Source organism: Podarcis melisellensis (assembly GCF_964234715.1).
Source record: "Podarcis melisellensis genome assembly, chromosome: 8".
Taxonomy (NCBI): Eukaryota; Metazoa; Chordata; class Lepidosauria; order Squamata; family Lacertidae; genus Podarcis; species Podarcis melisellensis.
Genome location: NC_138540.1, coordinates 60,763,392 through 60,781,649, shown reverse-complemented (window position 1 = coordinate 60,781,649; position 18,258 = coordinate 60,763,392). Strand labels below are relative to the sequence as shown.

The 18,258-nt window shown below is 43.6% G+C and overlaps 1 protein-coding gene across 9 annotated transcripts in view; it reads left to right on the top strand.

Annotated features, from left to right (window-relative positions):
- The window catches only part of CSMD2 (CUB and Sushi multiple domains 2), a 489,690-nt gene that overhangs the window by 295,256 nt on the left and 176,176 nt on the right, over nt 1-18,258 (top strand). For 8 of the 9 annotated variants that reach the window (XM_081921159.1, XM_081921158.1, XM_081921161.1 and 5 more), the window contains one exon: nt 6,552-6,664. The exons of the other annotated variant lie outside the window; for it this stretch is intronic. In XM_081921159.1, the coding sequence (XP_081777285.1) occupies nt 6,552-6,664 (113 nt within the window). The remainder of the gene's footprint in view (nt 1-6,551; nt 6,665-18,258) is intronic. 9 annotated transcript variants of the gene reach the window in all.

Genomic DNA, 18,258 nt, shown 5'->3' with positions numbered 1-18,258 from the left:
TAAAAGCCTCTGTTGTCCTCTAAAAGGTCGATTACTGAATTTTATATGAAGCACTTATATGCAAGATTCACTACTGCTTTTAGCTCCTTTTGCATGTTTTCTTCCCGCCCCCCTTTCATTCCTGCCATGTGCACATTTTGAAATCTTTATTAAATCTACTATATAGCTTGGAAAGTGGTTTGACTGTCTCTTTGTTATGCATTGGGACATCTCTTAAGATATTGTAACCAAATTTTGCATGATGATTCCTGAGATCAAGGAGCATGTTTTCCTGTGAATGCCATTTTGAATCAGTAGAGTACTGAACCTTGCAAAACTGACTTCAAATCTGCAATGATTTTGGGGTTTATTAGAATTCCTGAGTGTTGCCAGGTACAAAACTGCTAGTAAATAAATAGAATAAAATCCTGACCTTCTCTGTCTCTCTAGATATATACAATAATATGAATATTGTTTTTCTTATCAGGTGCCTTACCAATACACTTGAGCATATGCACGTGTCAGTAAAATGCATAAGATTAATTATCGAATTAGAATATCCACAAATTTCCACCACTTTCAGCATTGAAAAGCAATCTTGATGGGTTCATTTGTACTGTCAAAATATACTCCTCGCGTAGATCAGATTTCAGGGCAAAGTGATATTCTGAAACAATAAATGGACAAAGAAGAGGAAATTATCCTCCTCCTCCCCTTCTTCTTTGTTATTCCTTCAGAAACTCCAGGTCTGAGTCACAGGTCCCTGGGGAATCTTGGCTGAAACAAAGCCTGAGTTCTGGACTCTGGTTTTGGGCACATATTTTAAATGTTGCCCCACTGTTAATATTTTGCACCGGCTACTAGATTGTTTACACAAACAAGATTCAGAGGATTTATCTCAAAGTTGCTTTCCTCCATTTAAAACAAGAAAGAAATTCAGGTTGGTTCAGCTACATCATCTTTCAGGTTGTCTTGAGCCATTTACTGGTTGATGTGACTGAATCTTCACACGTAACAGGATGAGATGGTCATCCTCAGGTGGTAGAGTGAGCCATAACAGTTCAGATTGCAGGTGAGGGAGATCAGTTCACCCAATGCGATTGTATAAAAAACAAACCGGAACCCCCCTGGGTTCAGCATGGCCTGGGACCTTTCTCCTCATGGTGTCGCTTTTTTTGCTTGCGGGGAGCTTTTACTAGGGGATAATTAAAAAGTACAGTTCTGCATTGAAATGGTACAGGCCATTCTACCCCCCCCCAAAAAAAATCTTCTTAGTTAGGTCTGAATTTACCTTCCAAACCTATGGCCTCCTCTCACCAGAAAGAGCCTCACAGCCATGCCAAGGTTAATATGATAAGTTGCTTTAAGACAAGAGATTGTTTTTACAGCAGAGTCAGTATACCCAGAAATTACAAGAGAATATAAAGAGGTGGGAAAGAGGACCCTGACCAAAAGGTCTCACAGTCTAAAGAATCTTGAGAAGTGGTGTAGCTCAGTAACAGAACACGTGCTTTCATTCAAAAGGTTCCAAGTTCAACCCCTGGTAGAGCTGGGACAGACTCACTTTCTGAAACTAGTAGTGAACACTATAGAGCCAGGTGGATCTGACTTGGAGTTGTTTAGCTCCCTGGGTTCCTGTAAGTCTGATTGTGCTAGAGACACTCTCTCTTCCCTTTTGATACCTAAGTCAGAAGCTGAAGCGAGTTCAGGGGCTTTCTTCACAAAACAACATTTTCTAAATGGGGTGAGAAGCACTTGTAAGAAAAGTGTCCAGGGAAGTTGCAGAGCAAATCCTTCTGGACTTTCATATTGGAGTATTTCATATTGGCCAGGAATAACTTCCTCAGTGGTCCTGTACCTCATCTTTCTTTTGACAATTGTTGTTCAAGAGTACTCAAGCACTGTAAGGGGCCCATGCTCCACTGTGAGTCCAGCACCTCTTGGGACATGTTTGTGCTTTTGCTGGGAGAGAGACTAGAAGGATCTGGACCCTCTTGTTCTGTAGCAGCATAGTCGGGCCCCTGCTTCAGATTGAGGGCAAGATGAAATTGTTGGGATACTGCCAGGGAGACAAAGTCCATCATGGCCCCCAAGCTGCCTCAGGACGTCCATCGATCTCCCGTAGACAACGCAGTATCATTCAATTAGCGACACGAGCTCCAGAAATAGCTTGCCACATTCCAGAGCTCATGCACACTCTATCAGCAGAATTCACATAGCGAAAGATGCACGCAGGAGAGCATTATTTACAACTTTATTCAGTGTTGGTCAGAACAAAGAAAACATGACTGCCTGCTTCAATGTCTCAGGCACAGAGAGAGAAACGAAAGCAAAGACACAACATAAACATCTTGTGAACAGGAAATACGCAGGCTGTGACACAAACATCCTGCTCCCTTTTAAGGTGGAACGGAAATATCCTAACAGAAATAGCTGTTCAAAAGACTTCAGGGTAATTCTGGAAAGGCTTTCCAAGTAGAAGTTCCCAGTGAAAAGATAGAAGCAAGTGCTGGGGTTTTGCTGACAACAGCCAAGGAGCAAGGCATGCGAAGATTGGGAACTGTGAGCTGTACATGTAGTTGTTCCAGGGGCGCCGAATTATAAAAAATATTGGGGGGGGGCCCATACCGACTTATAAAAAATATTGGGGGGGCCCAAGACCTCCAAACCGCTGCTGCTGGGGGAACGAAAGGGGCGAGCCCCGGGCTGCCCCGACCTTAAGTGAACCTGTGAGGGCCCACCCTTTGCGGCAGCCAATTGGCTGCCGCCGTGGGCGGTGAATATTAATGAGCTAGGGGGAATCCCCGCTTCTCGCGGGGCTGACGCCAGCCCCGCGAGATTGTTGATGGGTCGAGAGCCCGCAACCCCACCCCCTCTCTAGATCGGGAGTGGCTTTGTTTTAACTCATTACTGAATGTATTTTAAAAGGTAACTATCGTTAAACAAGGAAAATAAAAAATACCAACATAATTTTGTGATTTTACAAAGCATAATATAACTAATAATTTTCTTAAATTATTGGGGGGGCAGAGCCCCCCAAACGAATTTTTGAGGGGGCTCGGGCCCCCTCAGGCCCCATGGAGTCGGCGCCTATGAGTTGTTCATTTGCTGGTTGAAATGTGCAGTACAGGGGTCAGTAGAATTAACAGCGAACTGTTTCAGGCAGTAACTGGGATATTGACAGTCTGAAGCTGTCTAGATAAGGCAGAAATGTTTTTGGTCTGGAGGTCTGAAAACTGTGCCAGGATTGGATGTTAGAACATCAGAAGAGCCTGCTGGATCAGGCCAGTGGCCCCTCTAGTCCAACATCCTGTTCTCATGGTGGCCTATCGAAAATCTGCAAACAAGACCCAAGCACAAGAGTACTACTCCCTTCCTCATGGTTTCCTTAAACTGGTCTTTGGAAGCATTATTGCCTCCAGCCATGGAGGCAGAGCGAATGCATCAAGGCGAGTTCCCAGGTATGCTAGCATGCATCACGACTCATTCCCAGGTGCCCTCCCCTCCAGGCAGTGACCAGACTCAGACCTGCTTAGCTTCATCAAGGTGATGGCTTCATGTACCTTTAGGATCTAAACTGGGACCAGGCTACAGCGACTGGCCCAAAGGTTATCCAGTGTGCTTTGGGTTGGGGGATTTAAACGTGAGTCACCCCAGTCCAAACCTGAGGCTTTGTCAACTGCTCCACAATTGCCTTACTTGCACCTGCTGTTTGACTCGCACATTGTGTGGGACTTTTGCTTGAATTGATTGGAGAGATTTTCCTTCTCTTTACTTTTCTAAAAAAGTTTAGGCTGCTTTTCCACAATTCAATGCACAGGAGCCAGTAAAGGAAACCAAAGGAACAATAAACCAACCCTACAAATATAAAAGCATTGAAATCAATAAAACAACCATCAAGCAATCACAAGACTATCATAAAAACAACATCAAAATAATATATTACAAAATCCACAGGAGTGCAACAACAACCAGACTATTATCAATCAAGATAGCAGCAACACAATTGGTTCAAATCTGCTTCCCCATAAACCTGGCGGGAGACAGAGATTTTCACTAACCACCCAAATTTCACTGTGTTATAACTGCAAGAGGTTCCCTGAGGAATGGATGCTATGGAATTCCAGGGGCATGAACCCCATCCCTTACCATGATGGGTAATCTTTGCTTGTGTTTCCTGCCTGCAGGGCACTCTAATCTAGGTTAACGGTAAACATAATGAGATCTATGGGTTTTTACAGAAGGTCAAAAGAGATTTCTGATGCAGTCTAGTTGTTGCTATTGCTAAACAACAGAGTTCTCCATCCACTCTACAAAAAAAGGGGGGGGGACTTGGAGACAGTACCAGAGTGGATGATGTGGTGTTTCTCATGTAGTTTGCCTCACGTGACTCTTTTTAAACCCGCCCACACCTTGAAAAGAAAACCCAGCAACTAGTTGGGAGGGGTTTAAGATGGATCAGGACCATGTCACATGGTGAAAGGGATTTAACCTTTCGTCTCCCGGCATAGACACTGTCATTTTGTCAAGGGATAAATGCATCTATATATGGTGCCATGAGTATTTTCTTCTCATTGCAAATAACAGGTGCAAGGGGGAGGTTTTAATATGGGGACAAAGCATTAAATCCCCCTAACACACACAATGCTCCAAATCTACCCCACAGCTTTTTTTCCTTTTCTTTTTTATTGATCGGTTAAGCAAGGGCAAACCAGTCACACATCTAGTTCCCACCTTGGGTCTAGAGTTATACTTTAGTGTCTTCCCCTCAGTCCTCATTTTGCACGGTTTTAGTCTAAAGTCTGCTCATACTTTATCTTCTTGTTAGATGTGTCAGATTAGTTAATCTGGCATGAGTCAGCCTAACCTTGAAGCTAGGGATTGGATGATGATCCCTTGATTTATGATTCTGTGAGCTCCTTGGGAATTACTTTGTTGCTCCTTGGTGGATCATGAATCCTTTGACGTGGAATCAGGCAGCATAGCCACATCCCTGGGTCTTTGGTCCTGACCAAGCTAGGAAATACAACTGTTTGAGGTCCCTCATTCCCACAACAGTGAAAATCCCAAATGTTTAAGAGTTCTTCTTTTGATGTCAACACGGGTTTGTCTTTGGGAGAGTTATGCCATAACATTTATCTGGAATGACCAAATTGACAGGGATTGATTTCAGGGTATTTGTAGGCACAGACTTACACAGAAATGAGGGACAGCAGAGTTTAAGATACTTGAGATGATGTCTGTATTTTAAACTAAGGATTTACAGCACAATCCTAATCATGTCCACTCAGAAGTAAAACCTATTGAATTCAACAGGGCTTATTCTTAAGTGAGTAGAGGAGTTACAAGTGAAGCCTTAGAGGCAGTTGGAGCTGGTGGGTTTGGTTTGAGTATTATTTTAACCTAACGTGTTAGATTGGGTTACATTCCCCATGTTGACTATGATCTGTACCTTCAGAAAATATTGATGCAGGCCATTTTTGGTAAGGAAATTATATTCTGCCCTCTAAAAAGACTGTATTAATGAAAAGCATTGGGTTGTCCAAACTCAATTTTGAGAGTTCTGTTACTTGGATGAGGTCAGTGGAAATGGGGGCAAGTTTAGGGGCAAGACAATGTGGGGAAGTGGATGTGATAAAAATCTCCCCAGGTGCTGTTGCTGTATTGCCATGCTACACTGCCACAAACCATACAGCCTTTCTTGACTCAACAGATTAGGGGCAGGGCAGTTAGGAAGCACCCATACATTCCGGTTCCTACTGTGATATTGTACACAGCAGTGTGTGGGTGGTGTATAGCAGCCAAGTTTGGTGGCCTTGCTTGTCCATGAGTTGGCTACACAATTCTTGTATGCACACTAAGGAGAAGGGACGCAGCTTGCTTTTACTGAAAATCTCTGGCAACTGATCCAACCTTACTAAATAAAATCCAGCTAGATCCTGCTCCCTCATTCCCAACTGTGTCCTGTCCTGGTCTTGAAAGGGAGCCCAACAGAGGAGGACAGCAAGGTAGTTCAGGTGCTGCAGCACAACAGAGTGAACAACTTGCTCCACTGAAGGCTAGAGGTGAACCGAGGCCTTTTTGAGCCTGAGTCTCCAGTCCATCTCTTCTAGGTTCCACCCCCTTCTTGAGTAATACAGTCCTTAAAAGGTTAACACTCTGGCCTGCAGATGGGAACCTCTTCTGCAATCCCAGGCCTCCTGGTGCATTTACTGTACCCTCGGACTGTGAGGTAGGTCAGGAAGCACTCCATTTCTCAGCCCCAAAGGCTCTGAATCTGTGGTGCTGGTGCTGTCAGATCTATTCCAGAAGGCTGCTGCCTTGGGTTTAACAGAGGTTCAGGAACCTGGTCTTGCTCCTTAGCTATTGACCCTGAAACCTCTGGTTTTGTGTCTGCTGGAATCTGTGGTCAGGACAAATCAGTTGCCCTAGAAAATCTTCGCTCCTTGCATTTTTATTTTTATTTTATTTTTTGCCTCAGGAGGAACTCCCACCCCAAAATTCAGTTAAATTGTTGCCTTCGGTTGATGTTACTGTTGCTATTACCATTCCTTTGTCTTCTTTGTTGACAGTTTAACAGGCACAACAGTCCCTGATCTGATTGTCAGCACCCAACATCAGATGTGGCTTCTGTTCCAGACAGACAGTGTGAGGAACTTACTGGGATTCAAAGCAACATATGAAGGTAATCCACCTTGGACAGCACCCTGTGAAACATGAGCTGAAATGTTGCTTCAGTAGCAAGCAAAACTAGACTAAGACTTAAATGGAATTGCAGCTCCATAGATGATTAGGTCCACCTCTGAAGTGATGGAGTTTTGGTAGCCATTGCCTCCAGTAGCACAAGGATTTCTGCTGGGGCTTCTGAGCAAGAATCTAAGGAAGGCACCATGAGCTTCTAAGGCCAGAGAAGTTCTGGCAAAAGAGGCTCCTCTTGCAGCAGAGTTTCAAGACAGCAGGAATGTCTGGGGCTAGTTCTGAGGGAAAATCGCTCTCCCTCTCCAACATTTCCTCCAAATTTTTGGCCGCATCTCCTAAAGATGGGGAGTCAGACCACACATTCATGGAAAAGTGATGAGTGACTTTTCAGGGCACCTTCCTGCCATCACTGTTTCTTTTGGTGAAGAACTGCCAATGGAGTCTACGGCTGTCTCCATTCACCATGTAAAAACCAGTGGCCTCAATGAATGGCTGGGTGCTAAGAATACACAGTTTAAGGGGAATTTCCAGTGCATACAAATGTATACGATGTATTCAAAGAAAGGCACCTGCAGGGCGACACTTTAGTATTCAGTGACTATTTAAAAAAATCAAAGAGTGTCTTTGTGTTTGACTATGCTAATATGTTCCTTAGCACAATGGGAAACAAGGCAAGACAAAAGAAAATTTAACGTGGAACAATTAACCACTGAGAGAGATCTTGTCAGGAGGCTTGCTGAGGACTATGCCACACAATCCCACATTTCTTAAGGGAAAGTTTCTTACAATTTTTGGGTTGTGTTTTTCTTTTCTTTATAAAAAAATGCTTCTGTCCCTTTCCCTTTTGTCATGGTAATACTGATCTCCCGTCATGTGTCTACTGAGTGGTAGGAGTTGGCTAAAGAAGTCTTCCCCAGCTTAGCTACTTGAGTTTCTTTAAATGGGCATTAGGGATTGAACCTAGGACCTTATAAATGCAAAATGTATACTCTATCACTGAGCTCTGAGACCTCCCTAACATAAGGAGAGCCAGGTCAAAGGCACCCTATCTAATCCCTGTCTATTCCAGCAGCCTGTTCTCACAGTGGATAAGCAGATGCACATTGGAAGCTTGTCAGCAGAACCTTAGTGCAATAGCACTCTCCTCCCTTGTGATACCCAGCAGCTGGTACCAGCGGGATACAGCCTCCAGCTGTGGAAGCAGAATGTAAACATTGTGGCTAGTAGCCACTGATAGCTGAGTATACAAACCTATGCAGCTTCATTATACTGTTGGTCCATTTAAATTAGTATTGTCTATTTTAGGACCAGCTCTAAATGTAGGATTATGCACCAAAATGTATATTTTGATGAAGATAATATGCATAAGAATTTTTATGAAGATCCCCCCCTTTTTTAAAAAAAAGTTCAAAAATTGATACAGAAATGGGGCAAACTGAAGAGTGGAAAAATGAGAAACTCATATATATAGAAATTATCAGATTCCTCCATCCCCAATGACCAAACAGCCTGTTGTTGTTGTTGTTGTTGTCCATTTGTTTGTTTTAGTTTCTTTGGCTGCCAGGTATCCATCTTTGTTTAACAAAGCAAAGTACAAGGCTCAGAACTGATACGGTGTAAGTGGAGATGAGATAGCTTCTCAGAGCATAGGCTAGATCATCTTGACCTGCTATTTCGGGCAATCACCTGTTCCTTCTGCCTGCTGCTTGTTGTTGCTGCTGACAATCTGGTCCAGGTATCTGGCTCCACTTTCTGTACAGAATTGAAAGAAAACATAATGGTAGAGAGTGTGTGTGCTGAGAGTTGGTGTAAACAGCAGAAAAGGTTGTAGGGAGCAATGGGACCTTAGTTCACTAGTACAGTCTATGCTGTGTATGCAGATGTTTTCAGGGCGGTTCATCCCCTGGCACCTCCAGATTTCCTGGCATCTTCTATTAGAGACCCTGGAGAGTTACTAGTAGTATAAGGAACATAAAAAGCTGCCTTTACTGAGTCAGTCAATTGGTGCACTGAACTTGGAGTTGAGTATGCTGACTGGCTGTGGTTCTCTAGGGTTTCAGGCCCTTGAACCAGGAGATGTGCCTAGCATGTACTATGCCACATCCTGTATAAATAGCCACTCAACAGGCTCTTGTATTAAGAAAATCACCTCTAGGAGATCAGAAAATAAGTTGTTTTTGCAACTTATATGGGTTTATTCCATCCCCTATTAGTCTGTCAGTGTATGCTACACATAATTGACATAGCCTTTCCACCCACACAAATCTAACAAAACAAACAACATGTTGACCAACAACTTCTGTAGAATTATTTGCAAAATAGCACAGCTTGAAACATAAATGGGTTTTTCATCTTGCTGTGAGACTTCAGAAATCACACATCCCTCCTAACCTGGGAGGAGGGGACAAGAATTAGTGTTGCTGTGCATTGTTTTGAGTTTATGTTTTGGCTCTGGAAGTTGTTGTTCAGGTGCAGATGGGCACAAACATGTTTATCATCCTTCCACTGTTTTGTGTGCTTTTCCATGTTTGTGTGTAGTCATAAGGTTGTAGCCAGTGTTAGTCCTACGAAGAGTAGTCTCATTGAAATTAATGAGCATGACTGACATGGGACTACTCTTGAGTAGAACTTGGTTGGATACAGCTCATAGTTTGCAAAGACTGTGGCTGTGATGCAACCACTGCCACAAGGAATTCTATCCAGTCGGTCATAGAACCACAGAGTTGTCCATGCAGTCGAACCTTTTACTACAGAAAGTTTCCAACTACCTCCAGCAAGGGAAAGCCCATCCACCCTTGGCCCCATTGCTGGAATGCCCTTACCATGAAGAAATGCTGCCTAATGCTCAACCAAAATCTACCCTCCCTTAATTTAAGACCACTAGATCTAATCTTGCCCTCTGGGGCAGCAACAGATAACAAGTCTCTGAACCTAATTCCAGTTAGTCCTCATTGTTCTGACTTAAAAGGGCTTTGCCCAAAACTAGACATGATGCTGAACCATGCAATCAGGGATCGTATATTGATCACAATGATAAAAGTACCATGCAGCCAATCAGATTAGTTTTGATGCTGCTAAGTGCAAATGAGGTCTATCCCATTGTCCTTGCTCTGTGTGCAGATGTGGGGAAGGAGAATGCATCCACACTGTCTCATCATCAATACTGGTGTTCCCTGTTTCATCAAGCTTCAAGACTTTCAGCCTCATCCAACTCTGCTTGCACTTATTTATATGTGGACTAGCTCAGGGTTAGAGATGCACATTAAGATTCAGACAACATCCTTGGGATAGCCATTCAAATGTCCATCCACATTCTGCTCAAAAAAGTCAATTATGTGTGACTTAACTGGGGTGAAAGAGAGTTAGCCCAGTTGTCTTAGCATAGGTGTGGCCACCCTTCGGTCTGGGAACAAAATGTGGCTCTCTAGGGCTCTATGTTTCCTGTGGGATTCTTCCCAGGCCACATCCCTTCCCAGTCCTACATCCTACATTCCCTGGCTCCACACCCCTGTGGTCCTGCACTGCACTATCCTGGAATGATTTTGCCTGGCTGATCTGTGATAATGCCTCTTGCTTGTCTGGATGAATGCTAGAGACTTAGGGTGATATTCAACTAAGTTCTACTCAACATAGGCCCATTGAAATTAATGGGCCTAACTTGGTCATGTTCATTAATTTCAGTGGGTCTCTGCTGAGTAAAACTTAGTTGGACTGTACATGTCTATCATTCCACCTCTTCTGCCTCCACCCACTGCTGACATGAGGCCTCTTGGAGGATGTCCTTGAGGGAGTGTAACCCTTGGACCAAATATACACATATATCCAGTCAACACATCTTCCACTCTACTTGCAAACAGTTTTGCACTGTTCTGCAAAAGGGGAGGGCACACAGCAGTGAGCAACGTGTTTGTGAAACATGCCCCCTCCTTCAGCTCTAGTGTGAATAGCAAAAATACAGAAAGCATCACATGTAACCTGCTGGGAACCTTCCCTTGGGGGTAGCCTGCTGCTAATTGAACCAGCTGTGTGCAAGGCAGTGGGGAGTGTAGTGGTGATGCATCCCGCCTTGAAAGCGTTTTTGAGCTGGGGCACAGAATGAGAAATTTGTAGAGGAAAGCAGCAATTAGAGGGCTGCCAATTAGGTGATGAAATTATGTGCAACATACTTGCAAACTGGATGTAGTTTTACAGCCAGCTTGTCTGAAAGAAAGTACAGCTAATGGATCCTTGTTAAACCTAGATGGAAACGGGGGCAGGGGGAACCTCACCAAAAAATATCAGGGAAAGGGGAGATATTGGCTTCTGTAGCATGTTTAAATAGCTATATATCCTGGCCAGGTTCTCCATCCTGGAGTGCCAGTCTGGAAATGTAAGTGTTAATCTTATTCTGATTAATAAGGTAGCAAAGGAGAAAAAAGACATCCCAGGGTAAAATGGTGAGGAATAGGTGGTGGTGGAGGAGGAAACACACTGGTCCAGCAATAGTATTGCTTACTGTTGTCCAGAAAATAGAATGCTGGCCTCAGATTTAAGTATCTCCCATTGCCAAAAAAGCAATTTGTTACACCTACTGTGGGTTAAGGATTGGGGAAACATTCAATTCAGTTCACGTTTGAAGGCAAACCTACCTAATTTGCACTTTTCACAACAATAAGCAAATGGAAACACAGCCATTCTTTAAAATTCACACCTCTCTGAATTTTGCAATGCCATTCTCCAGTGAAGTAATAGGGGCAAGAATTCATTTACTAGAGTCAAGTGTGCATAAAAAATTCATATATCAGGAAAACAAAACAAAGAAGTGTATATTAGGAGAAAGTAGCACTAAGAATTTTCATGAGGACTTTGGAAAACTAACATGGAAATGTGGAGAACTGAACTCAGGGAAGGCAGGATGGTTTTATATATTTTTTATTTTATTTTTACGTATTTCACAGCAGCCTTGTATATCCTGACAATGGCATGAATCATCTTTCAACTTACAGAGTGTCTCTCAGTTGGTGAACAATACAGTCTGCTCACCCTGAGGCAAAACTTGCAACCAATTTTACTCAAACCAGTGACTCCAGATTCCTAGATTCATAGCAAGCTGGTTTTCACTGACCTAAAGTCTGATGCAGGTTATGTGAGTCTATTATTGCCCTGACAACAGGCCATCTTTATACTGTAGCAGTGTGTGGCTTTAGAAATAAAAACAAAGATCCACATGCAGTGGGGCTCATGATCAAGGTCATGCCTGAGTCACAATGAGGTGTGGAGGTTTCCCACATGTGTGGAAACCCTTTCTCTCTCCCCACCCACAAATTTACCACCAGCTAGGCAAGGATTACAAGCAATATGCTTTTGGAGATTGGTCAGTAGTTGAGCTCACTGCATGGGAGCCAGTGTGGTGTAGTGGTTAAGAGCAGTAGTCTCGTAATCTGGTGAACCGGGTTCGCATCCCCACTCCTCCACATGCAGCTGCTGGGTGACCTTGGGCTAGTCACACTTCTTTGAAGTCTGTGAGCCTCACTCACCTCACAGAGTGTTTGTTGGGGGGGAGGAAGGGAAAGGAGAATGTTAGCCGCTTTGAGACTCCTTCGGGTAGTGATAAAGTGGGATATCAAATCCAAACTCTTCTTCTGAAGATGATTTTTTTTTCCTTTCCATTTTGAGGATAAGGAGGGAAAGTCTCCTCTTGACACCACCAGGATGTCAGACATAGATGTGAAATGGGATCTCAGGAAAGGCAGACTTTGGGGTTTCAAATTTCAGTGGCAGCCCTTCCTCCTGCCACCTCTTGCCTTCCGTTCTACATCATCATTGCAGTGCCCCCTGCAGGGCCCTCTCGGCTTGGCACCCAGTGTGGGCGAACCGGAATCAGTTTTCCTCTGGTACCGCAGTGTGAGAAACTGTGACATATAAGTGGGTCATATAAGAGTGTAGGAGTTGCCTCAGGCAGTTTGTAGGTTTCTGCTTGGGTGAGCTATCTGAGGAAGCAAAATGTATTGCTAAGGTTAGCAGCATATCACATGTGGAGGGAAGTGGTGTTGGCACAGCCCTAAGTCCCCACTGAGGTTTTCCTAAAGCAACGTCTTCCAAGTTTAATCTGGATGTTCCTGTTCAGGCACATTTGTGGGATTTCAAGAGAAGCAAAACTAGTATAATTGTTAATATGTTTTTAAAAGCCACAGCCCACCGCTTTATCAATAAATTGAGTGTGTTTATTACACTTATATTACATCTTTCCTCCAAGGAGCTCAAGGCAGTGTATATGGTTCTCCTCCCCACAGCATTACCACACAAAAACCCTGTGAGGTAGGTTAAGCTGAATGATAGTAAATGTTCTAAAGTCACCCAGCAAGCTCTGCAGTTGAGCAGGGTTTCATACTTGGGTCTCCCTAGCAACTAGCCGCTATCCTGCAGCAGCTTCTCAAAGTGGCTTACAACTCCCCCACACACACGTTAAGAGAACTGCAGAATATCTCAAGTGTTGGAGTGGCTTGCACACAGACTCACCACAAGTTCATAGCGTCTTGCTTAACAAAGTCTCCTGAATACAATACCTTGATCTTATACCAATGTAACATGACTATCCAGCACACCTGTCTGGAGGTGGGTGGAAGGGAAGAAAGTAGTGAGCATGAGGTGTATGGGAGGGGTGCTTGTCAGCTTGACTCCCCCTTTCATAATCTATTAAGATTGGCCCTCTCGGCTGGACTTCATTATAGTAGCCGGGTACCTTATTTAATCCGCTAATTAAAGTCTTTAGTGGAGCTGAATTTTCATATTGAAATGTAATTGGATAAATAATAGACTTAAATAAGCAAGTCTCTGAGGGGAAAACTGTGTGTGTGTGTGTGCGCACACGCACATGTGTGTGTTGGGTTGTGTGTTTTTTTACAAAAATAATTTCTCCTATTCTGTTATGTTTTCCAATCCTTTGGTCATGTAAAGCCAATGAGTGTTCCAAAATTCTCAGAGTTCTTGAATTCACTACAGTTACAGATTATGTGGTTACTAGGGGCTGTGCCCCTGCTTGTTTTGCTTGCCAACGCCTCTGCTATTCCCCCTAGAGCTTCCCCTTCCAACCACGTGCAACTACTATGCTCATTTTTCACTTTCCCTCACCGATTTGTTGTTGTTGTTGTTGTCTTCTTTAGAGTACCACCCTCCTTAAGTTTTAGCCACCACTCATTTATCACAGTTGTATTCTGGCTTTTGTCCAGGAACTCAGGGCAGTGTACATCGGGGTCTTTTCATTTCGCTCACTACCAGCAAAGAAGGAGTTATTGCTCAATGCTACCCACTGAAAATTATGGAGGAGTAGGTGGGAATTTGAGGCCGAGTTCAACACACATTCCACTGCATCACACTGACTCATCACCCACCCATTGATCCTTTTTTAAATGCAAGCTCTTCCACTTCTGGCGTAGCCATCCTAGCCGCAGCAAGGACATACAGACACCTTCCCATCTGCCCATCTCTCTGCAAAGCACAGCAGGGAAGACCTGCATTCATGGATGGTTCTCCCCCAGCCCTTCTTTCCTCTCACTGTAAATTCACATGACCCCCCCCCATTTGAAGTACGTATATATTCCTTTTAAAAAATAAAAATGAAAACCTTGGTTCCTGCAGTGTTTGAATGTCTCTTCTCCATCTATACTGTATTCCCACCCCCAATACCTATCAGAAAAGCTCTTGTTAGCATCCTTCCCCCCCATTCTTTTATTGTGCTGACTCTTGAAAACAAATATAACCCCCCCTCCTCAGTATTTAAAGAGCACTGAATCAATTGAACACACCAGTCTTTCTGTTTTCTGCTACAGCTGCCATGGAGGTTCTCCTGTGTCTTATTTAACTTAAAGGACAAGAATTTAACTAAGTGAGAGCTCCTGTGGATTATTCCTCAAGAGGGATGAGCTGCATTAGCAATTTAGCACAACCATAACTGGACCATCTTGCAATGACAGAGTATTTGCTTTGCATGCAAAAGGTCCTCTGTTCGGTTCCCTGCAAATCCAAGCAGTGCTAGGAGAGTCCCTTACTTGAAACCATGGAGAGCTGCCACCCAGTGTTGGTGTAGTACTGAGCTAGAGAGATGGGTCATTGGTCTGGCTTGGTATAAGGCAGTTTTCTATGTTCCTATTTTCTCAGTCTTTTTTTTTTCCAGGGTGGTGGTGGTGGTGTTAAAAATTAAAATGTTCCTTATAGCAAAATGCAGATGCACTCCTTCCCACTGTTACCACCTGGGACTCTGGGAGTGCAGCCAGATCTGGGAATGCTTGCACACACAGACACACACACACACACACACACACACACAGAGAGAGAGAGAGGAGTAGGGACATCTGGCATCGCCTGCTCACCAGTCCCTCAATATGAGCTCCACCCAATCTGCTACCATCACCTCTGTTCATGTGCCATCAACCCGGGGCATCAACCTGCCCATTATAGTTCTGGGCATCAGCTTGCACATTATATTAGAATAAGATAAAAGGGAAGTGAAAAGGTGGAAGATCAGGATACTTCAACGAATGTGACTGTTTAGGGAAGTTTTTAATGTTTGAAGTTTTATTCTGTTTTTAATGTTCTGTTGGGAGCTGCCCAGAATGGCTGGGGAAACCCAGCCAGATGGGTGGGGTATTATTATTATTATTATTATTATTATTATTATTATTATTATTATTACAGTCATACCTCGGGTTATAGACGCTTTGGGTTGCATGATTTCTGGTTGTGCACTGCATCGAACCCGGAAGTACCGGAATGGGTTACTTCCGGGTTTTGGCGCTTGCGCATGCACAGAAGCACTAAATCACGCTTTGCACATGTGCAGAAGAACCGAATCGTGACCCGCACATGTGCGGGAAGCACATTCGCAACCCGAGCATCCATAGGAGCATAAGAAGACCTGGCTGGATTAGGCCAGTGGCCCATCTAGTTCAGCTTCCTGTTCTCACAGTGGTGATTCAGATGCTGGTGGGAAACCAGCAAGCAGGATAAAGCACTCTCCTCTCCTGTAGTTTTCAGAAACTAGTATTTGGAAGTATACTGTCTCCTTCACAGACTGTCAGTAGTGCTTCAAAGTACTGAGCTAAAGCTGCTCCCTATTTTTCTATCCTTAAGGGGGTCTGTGGATTGTTCTGTCTGTCTCAATGCAGAGTTGGCTGGCAAATATCAATGAAGAATAGGAATGCAGATATCACTGTATAGCATGAAAAGAGACTCCTACCCAGCCCTCTTCTCATGCATACTGTGGCTGTTTAGCAACCTGTGGGTCTGGAGCTAGGGATGAGTCACTGAATGAGGCGCTGCAGTGTACAGAAAGTGAACACACTGGCCGCACTGCTATGTGTCCAGCAGGGCAGTAGTGCATTCAGCACCATGGACAGGGCAGGGGAGACTATAGTGGGCCTCTGTGATCCACACCCAAGCCCTGCTCTCTGCAGGTTAAGTCAGCAGATTAATGCCCAAATACTTGCAGATGTATTGCGCTGCAGATATTCGACTAGCTTTCTTGCTGTATCAGATGATTTCATCATCTAGTTTTCAAAAGAAGTAGGTCAGAACAAATTGTTTTCTCTGAGTGCTACATATTCCACACACACACACACACACACACACACACACACACACCCTTGTTGGCTCTCTGCCAAAACAGCTTTATGAGTTCGCCGACCTTTGTAATGGATGTTTGCCGAATATTCAAGGGATGTTTATTTTTTAATGTACTTCTCTCCCCACACTCGCCCCTTTCTGTCGCTCCGCCTCCAGACTGACTGCTATTGACCCCTCTTAACGACTTTAAAACTTAATGGAGTGAAGACTAAAAGGGGGGCAACATTTCACGTTGCCAGTTGACATTTTGCTTAAGCCATCTGGAGTTCGCTTTTGCTAAACTTTTCTTCAATGCCTTCCCCTTCATTGTGCTTAATTTGCATACCAGTTACTGGAAACCACAGGAGGGGAGATTGCCCTTGTGCTTGTGGCCTGTTTGCGGGTTTCCCACAGGAATCTGGTGGGTCACTGTGAGAACAGGATGCTGGACTAGAGGGGTCACTGACCTCATCCATCAGGCTTTTTTTATGTACTTACATTAATATTGCCTACAAGTCATACACCCCTGATCTGCCAACCCCACAGTGCAATCTAATGCTTGCTTACTTTCCTTTCTGTTACTTGAGACTGTCAGTAGTTGTTTCAGCTCAAATCCACCTCCTGTTGATGCTGTGAGTCTGCACTTACCCACCCCTTCTGCTGGGTGGAAGAGCATTTTTGAAAGGTTGCAGGCACTCCTGAAATGGTTTGGAAACCTGTCAAGGGTTCCTAAATGAGAAGATAAGTCATGGCAGGCAAACCTTTTTCCTAAAACAAAGCATGTGCCCTCCATTGCCTCTTGCAAGTATGCAGTTGTTGTGGGGTGCTGATGTGTTTCAGTTCATGGGAGTCAGCAATCCCAACAAGACTGGCGGGTGTCCTACAATAAGGTTACCAAATGTCCCTGTTTCCCGGGGACATTTCCCGGATTTACAGCTTTCTCAGCATTCACATGTACATAGCAAACAATAAGTGTCCCTGGGTTCACTGAAAAAAATCTTATCCTACAAGGGGCTCCATTATACTCTGCAGTGTGCATAGCTTTCACCAGTTGACTCCAGATCGTCCTATCCATACACCCAGAACTGTCATTGGAGTCCTACCCTTAGCTTTCCTCACCAACAGGGGCAAGTGGGGATAGGGCATTCAAATGTTTGTTCCCTCCCACATTTATGGAGCTCTGACCCTAGGAAGGGCCTTTCCAATGGCAGACTGAGTGCTGTTTATTTCCCCAGACTTTTCCTTCTTAGCCATTATGCTTCCCCCCCTCCTCTGCAATAACTCTATGAAGGGTTTTATTTTGTTCCTTGTATATTTTGTTCTTCAGTGTTTTTAATGAGCCACCCTGAGAATATTTATGGTGAAGGGTGACAAATGTTTATTTATTTAGGAAATATATAAAAATTGAACAGTCAAATACAGTCAAATAATGGTCAAGCCTCTTTAAAAGCATTGACTTTATTAAAACCAGAGCACTTAACAATAGCTTTTATACACATTGTTTACAAATACAAATTAATTAAACTAGTGTTGTATACAACATTTAAAAATTGCATTGGATTATTACAAGAGTTTTGAAAATGTGTTTCTATTTATATGCACTGGAATGGAAATTGGATAACATCAATCCTTACGTCTTCTTTTTACAAAAGAGCATTACATCATCAACTACAATCACATTAAATAGAATTTGATCAACTTGAATGGAATTCCTGTATTATGGAATGCCCTTTCCTCTGCTGGACATGAAGCAGCAATCAGTTGCTTCAGATGTCTTTTAAATCCCTCCTTTTTTTATAGGCACAGGCTTTGCCTGACCAATGAGATTGGGCCCTGTTTTTATTGGTTTGAATTCCCTGAATTTCTGCTTTGATTTGTTTTTCTATGTTTTTATACTACTGTTTTACTGGTTTTATGTTGTATTTTTCATATTGGACTGTGTCCACTGTAACATGAAGTAACTTGTACCTTCAGCGCAAGGATTTACACTTGCGCAACAGA